Below are 7,038 nucleotides of genomic sequence, written 5' to 3' on the forward strand. Positions count from 1 at the left end.
AGTAATGTTTATATTTATATATATAGCCTACATATACACACATTTACATTACATTTTTTATGTCATTATATACTGTATATATAGGCCTATATATATAATTATTATTAAAATATATTAGTTACCATGGTGCAATAAAGCATTAATGTTGCTCAAGCAATGAAACAAAATATATCTTAAAATTGTAAATATTTTAACATTTGTATTATAACAAGTGTATTATAATAAGTGATATATATATATATTTTATCATTAACATAGTTGCCATTGTGCAATAAAACATAAATAATGATTGAATATTGTTTCTTGAACAAATAAACAAAAATAATTGGTATTGCCTCTCAATTTTGATCAGTCTCTAACTTCTAATCCCACACATTTGCATGAAGTTACATATGCAGGCATCACTCCTCTCTGTTGTACCACAGAAAATGTGTTTAGCAACAGCATATTGTGATTTAATCCGAATGCATCAAATAAGATCAAGAGGTTTCCTGCTGAGACATAAGTCTGATATATTCCTGGAAATCTCTCACTATCAAATCAGCCATAATCACAATAATCATAATCACGGCTTCATCCTCGCTAATCCTCCGCTGGGTTTAAATAGCAGATCCTCCACACTGGAAAGTAATTGGGAAGATGGGCAATGCTAAAAGTGGAGCCCTGTCCAGAGATCTCCTGGAGGAGCTGAAGATGAACACCAAGTACAGCGAGGAGCAGCTCTACGTCTGGTACCAGAAGTTCCTGAACGAGTGTCCGACGGGGCGCATCAGCCGAGAGCAGTTCGAGAGCATCTACGCGAGCTTCTTCCCCGACGCCGACCCCAAAGCCTACGCGCAACACGTCTTCCGGAGCTTCGACTCCGACAGCGACGGGACGCTGGACTTTAAAGGTGCGTTGACATGTTATGCCTCTTCACAAGATGTAATAGAAATCTATAGTGTCCCTGGAATATGTGTGTGTGAAATTTCAGCTCAAAATACCAGATCATTTATTAGGCTATAGCTTAGTTGTATATATGTACAGATTCGCGTTTTTGAGGTTTGTGCGATGATAATGTTTTTCCTACGCTTGCACCTTGGAACCGGTTTCAGGGTTTGCGTTCTCGAGTCATCAGCAGCGTTACGGGTCTTCTGTTGGAGCGGTGTCGTGTTAGCGGCCACTAACTTAATAACTAATGATCTTTGGAACGGAAGTGAATCAATCAAAACTAACTTTAGCTGGACAATAACTTTATTCTAGAGCTGCTGTAAAGCCTAAACACTCTGTTACTGTAATCTCCTGTTATCTCTGTAAAGCTGCTGTGAAATAGTCTACATTGTTAAAGCAATAAATGAAGGTGACTTGACTAGCTTGTCAAATTTGCCCTTTTTAAAACAAAACTCCCCGTTTTTGTGTGTGTCCCTTTAAATGCGAACGAGCTTTAGCTCCGCCTCCGTTCAGAAGAGGGCGGAGCCTTCACACGAGCTTCAGAGACTCCGGCAATAACAACACAGGCCGATCTCACTGATCCAGAGTCAGGAGTAACAGCAGCGAGTGCAGCCTTACGGAGAGACTCAGGGAGAGCTTCACTTTTACACGTTTCTGAATGTTAGCGGAGATGTTTCTGTAGTTGTTGTGGAGTTACACTGATCATCTCCTCATCATGTTGAACTCTTCCACAAGTGTCCACAGTTCCTGAGGTGTTTATAAGACAGCGGTGACATGTTCTGGTCAATAGTGTTCAGTGTCGTCTGTGCTCGACCACAGAACAGTTTCAGGCTTTGCTGGATCTTCTCCAGTGCGTTAGAACTGGTCTCTGTTGGCGCTCGCCGAACCCAATGTCGCTGGTGTGTGTGAACGTGCAGATTAAGGGCCGGGAATATTATAATAACATCCTCTTCATACGGCAGAAGGAGCGAAATCTGATCGGATCTAATCTGAATGATTTCATTCCTGTTAAAAATCAAAGATGGCGCATAAGGTCTGTTAGCTACTCATTCATGAGGCATTGCAAACAACGCCACCAAATAAGCAAACACAATATAAAATGAGCGATTTACAGGCATTTATTTAAGCTTAAAAATAAGCATATTTTACATTTACTGCAAAACATTAAATTTATGCAAATGTATACGTTTTTCGATAGTGTAGGGAAACCGACTAGATTAAAAGTCACGTCACCTTCAATAATGACCCAAACTGATCTGTGAAAGTTTTCACAAATCAGAATGACCTAGTTAACCACTCAGGGAAGGGTTAACTGACCCAAACTGATCTGTGTAAGTTTTCACAAATCAGGTTCAATCTAAAAAAAGTGTTTTTGTAATCCAGCAGTGTGTGTTTATTATAAGTTGTTAATATCCATTGTTTAAACATGAAAAACGCCTATTTTCCACATTCCTGTCAACCGGACTTAGCGAACGTTTTACAGACAAGCTTTGCTGTGAAAAAATTCACAAATCGAGCATGTCGAGGTGACACTGGGTTCAGACTCCTAAGTGACCGACTTTTGGAGCTGTACCCAATTAAAAAAAAAAAAAAGAAAAAAAAAAAAGATTTTGACCCGGAGAAACACCGTTACACAAATTCACAAATCACGAATAACGACATGAGATATTATTTGCATGTCCACGACACCGCACTGCGGGGCCACAGCGAAACGAAAACTGAAAATCAAACTGCAAACTATCTTTACTCCGGTGGATTACCGGCACTTACACACGGAGAAAGGCAGATTTTCATGATATGTCCCTTTAAAGAGTACATCGTGGCCCTGCACCTGACGTCCTCGGGGAAGACCGTGGAGAAGCTGGAGTGGGCCTTCGCTCTGTACGACGTGGACCGGAACGGCAGCATCACCAAAAACGAGATTCATGAAATAGTGAAGGTGAATGAACACCAGCTCAGATTTATTCACAGACTCCAATGTCTCGGCGAACTAAGAAAGTTTTGAAAATATTACTTCTGAACATCCAGTTTTTTCTTACACTGTAAAAAAATGTTATGTGCGATTACTTTAAAAATGATGGTAACAATATTATACACATATTTTTTTGTAGTTTTTAAGGCTTTATTTCTTTAATGGAATCTACCTGAATAAATCATGTAAAATCCCCTACATTATTTTAGTCTATGACACAATTAATTTAATATTTTTAGTGAAATTAGCTTTTTTTATTTTAATTTAAGTTGACTCTCAAAAGTATTTGGTTAGGAGTGAATGAAAATGACTTTGAGTTCTATTGAGTTTAACAGACTCTACGCTGTAGAAATAAACGTGTTACGCACTGACCTTAGCACAGTTATTGCTCAATCAAAGCAGAATGCTTCATAATATTAGTATTCACAACCTAATCATAAGCTCTACTCTTCTGCACAACGGTAACAATCAAAACTTCAACAATGGTGTCTGTAAATAAAAACGCTAAATAATATCTTTTTTTCCTTAATTTTATCAGCTTAATCGGTTCCTCAATTCAAGCTTTTCCTTTAAAAAAAATGGAAATTGTATCTCTTGGTTTTATTAGTGAAATGTTCTCCTGAACCACAATTTTCTTAATAAAGTATACACAATATTGTTAATCATCCCCTTAATTTTTTTATGATTCATTTTTTACAGTGTAGAAACATTCCATTTTGCAAACATTATGAGAGTTACTTTTAAATCTGAACGTTCCAAAACAAGTAGTAAATTTAAAAAAAAAAACATTCAACTAAAACATTTCAGAAACTCATGTTTTTGTGCTAACGTTCTGAGATCATTATTAAAGACCAGATGACGTTGAACGTTTGTTCTATTAATGTTACTGAAGAACGTTTGTTCATAACTTTGAGAACCGTTGCTCCTCTTTGCAGTCAATATTCAACATGATCTCCAAAGAAGACCAGAAAACCCTCCCGGACGACGAGAACACCCCGGAGAAACGAACTGATAAAATTTGGGACTTTTTTGGGAAAAAAGAAAATGGTAAGTGACTATTTGCACATGTTAATGTCTTAGATGACTTATAGAATATGGCATTTAAAGTCCCCCTGTAGTCAATACTTTTATCTCTTAAAAATCATCTTTGATCACCAAAATGACATATTTAAAGTTTTTTCCTTGACAAAAATCTTCATGCCTTGAATGTAACTCGACACCCTTGCCTCATTTAGTATGCACGGCTCTATGAATATGCAAATGACCCCGCCTCCACTCACTCCCTCAGCTCAGAGATCCACTGGTTGACGATCACACGTTGATCTGATTGGTTACAAGGTCGTTTGTGACGTCAGAAACACCAGCGATTTCAAACCGTGTTTTTGAGACTGTCTTTGGTTCACTGCAGTTTTAAGGAGGAAATACTCAGCAATGCTGTCGACTTATGAACTTACACATGGTGTGTCTTAAAGCGTATTATAAACACACATAAACAACATTAAAAGCTTGATTTCACCACAGGGGGACTTTAACAGAATACCCTTTATTGAGCTTTGAAGAATGCATGTGTTTCTGTCGTCAGGTAAGATAACCGAGGGAGAGTTCATTCAAGGCGTGATGGGCAATAAGAACATTCTGCGGCTGATTCAGTTCGACGAGCCCCAGAAGGTCCAAGAAAGGCTCAAAGAGAAGAAGCAATGATGTGTTTAGATCACTGCGACTTGTTTTAGTTCGACTCTTTTAAATAATTAAAGTGTAAAAAGTGCATTTCTGCTGTTACACGCTGACTGAGATAAACGACTGAGGAACTCAATGCGATGTGTGCCATGGAATATACATGTACAAATGTTGTTTATTACCCCCGACATGCAGTATAAAACATAACGGATGGTTAAATCTGGCATGCATGTAATGTTCCTCTGCATGCCATGAAATACACTGATACAAGCAGTCCACCGGACATGTGACCCACAGGGGTCAAAAGGTCACATTCACAGTCATCGCTGTGAAACATGCCAATTATGCAAATAATCCACAACTTTGCCCATCAATAAAACACTATATGTATGTAACAGTCATGCAAACGTTTCATTTTAGTATTCTACTAATTCTACTATATTTTACATTGAGTATTGCAGCGCTCTGTTGTTCTTCCACTAGTGTGCACTCTTGTGTAATGGAGTGAACATATTTGCTGTTAACTGTTCAGTTTAATCGTGCTCCCTTTGCAATTAAATGCTTATTTGAAGCAGATCACAATGCAGTGGCTCTCAACTGGTGGTTTTGACCCAAAAGATGCAAAGCTAAATGCATATAATAAAATACATCTATCAATGTTATCTAGCAGAGTTAGGACAGTGAAAGGCAACATGTAGCAAATACAGAAACATTAATGCATGTTTGCACTATTTTGGCTCTACATGATGCTCAACGATCTGGATAATAAAGCATATTCTGTATGATTTTTTCTGTAAAGGATATTCTGTATGAGAGCGTCAATCTCAGTGGGTTTACCGCGGTATAACACACTCCTGGCGCATTCATTGAAACGGATTTCAAATAAACAACAGCAGTATTTCAAAGCTTAGATTAGATCGTGGACCTTGCGTCAGAAAGATGTACAAAAATCAGGTATCAAAAACATAATGGAAGCCGTTTACTATGGAAGCTCGTTTCTGCCACGGAATAAATAAAAAAGGTCATTACGACGTTAATCGCATCCAAAATAAAAGTGTGTGTTTACATAATATATGTGTGTATAATTATTTTCTATATATAAATACACATGCATTTTTTGCAAAAAATTTGTTATTTATATATAATATAAATTATATATAATTAAATATACAATATATACATGTAAATATTTCTCATTATATACATGTATGTGTGTGTATTTATATATATATACTAAATAATTATACACAGTACACACACATATATTATGTAAACAATCTTTTATTTTGGATGCGATTAATCGTTGCACAGGCTACACTGAAAAAAATTATATGATCAATAAGTTAGGACAACTCATGTTTCTACATTGCTTTAACTCATCAAAATAAGTTAAGCAATTTTCAAAAAAAAAAAAAAAAATACAGTGTAAATTGCAACTTTTTATCTCACAATTCTGACTTTTTCTCAGATATAAACGTTATGAAGTCCGAAATGCGACAGAGTCAGAATTGTGATTTAAAAAGTCACAATTACTTTTTTTTATTCTGTGGCGTAAACAACCTTGAATAATTTACAGTGGTTTAAAGATTGGAAATATACATCCCTAATTACATATTTATATAAAAACGAGTCTCAGAACTCGCTCTCCTCGATGATCTCCTCCATAGTCTCTCCTAAAGTCATTTCCCCGTCGCTGCTGGACAAACTCTTCCTCATGTAGAACTCCAGGCCTAAGCTCCGCCCACAGGCCAGGTCCTCTGCTGATTGGTCGGTCAACTGTGGATGCACCTGTGAGGGGGCGTGGCCTCTGTCCTCGTTGGATTGGCTCTGCTCTTGGTTTAGTCCTGAACTCTTTTGCGAACACTTCCACAGGTGTTTGGGGTGGATGTCCGCGAAGCAGTTGTGGACCTCGCAGTGATTGGAAGACAGGAACAGCTGCCAGCGCTTCCTCAGCTCAGCCTGGACCTAGACATGTTTACAAATCAGGGGATTATGGGGAGAAATCATAACTCTCACACTCGCGCTGCACGGTTATTCGCAACGCAACCGCACGCGATTTGGCAAAGCCTGCGAGTATTTTAAGTGCAGCTTGTCAGTGAAGTACGGCTGATGAGTCTCTCACACACACACACACACACACACACACCACATATCCCTCTGAACACTAGAGGGCGTCTCACACACACCACATATTCCTCTGAACACTAGAGGGCGTCTCACACACACACACACACACACATATCCCTCTGAACACTAGAGGGCGTCTCACACACACTCACACACACCACATGTCCCTCTGAACACTAGAGGGCGTCTCACACACCACATATCCCTCTGAACACTAGAGGTCGTCTCACACACACACACACACACCACATATCCCTCTGAACACTAGAGGGCGTCTCACACACACACACCACATATCCCTCTGAACACTAGAGGGCGTCTCACACACACAC

General features: G+C 38.5%; 2 protein-coding genes across 2 annotated transcripts in view; one reads left to right on the forward strand and one right to left on the reverse strand.

Annotated features, from left to right (window-relative positions):
* Nucleotides 1-626: 626 nt before the first annotated feature.
* rcvrnb (recoverin b) lies at nucleotides 627-4,679 on the forward strand. The gene is made up of 4 exons (XM_056241433.1): nucleotides 627-892; nucleotides 2,742-2,869; nucleotides 3,838-3,949; nucleotides 4,485-4,679. Exons 1-4 carry the CDS (start codon nucleotides 640-642, stop codon nucleotides 4,601-4,603), a joined length of 612 nt encoding a protein of 203 aa, XP_056097408.1. The 5' UTR covers nucleotides 627-639; the 3' UTR covers nucleotides 4,604-4,679.
* Nucleotides 4,680-6,104: 1,425 nt separating this feature from the next.
* Nucleotides 6,105-7,038, reverse strand: part of LOC130076368 (glucagon-like peptide 2 receptor) — a 17,763-nt gene continuing 16,829 nt past the window's right edge. The window contains exon 13 of the mRNA XM_056241431.1: nucleotides 6,105-6,544. Coding sequence (XP_056097406.1) covers nucleotides 6,212-6,544 — 333 coding nt within the window. The 3' untranslated portion in view covers nucleotides 6,105-6,211. The remainder of the gene's footprint in view (nucleotides 6,545-7,038) is intronic.

The sequence above is a fragment of the Rhinichthys klamathensis genome, unplaced genomic scaffold (genome assembly GCF_029890125.1).
Source record: "Rhinichthys klamathensis goyatoka isolate OS25496 unplaced genomic scaffold, OSU_Roscu_1.1 h1tg000642l_1, whole genome shotgun sequence".
In the NCBI taxonomy this organism is placed as follows: Eukaryota; Metazoa; Chordata; class Actinopteri; order Cypriniformes; family Leuciscidae; genus Rhinichthys; species Rhinichthys klamathensis.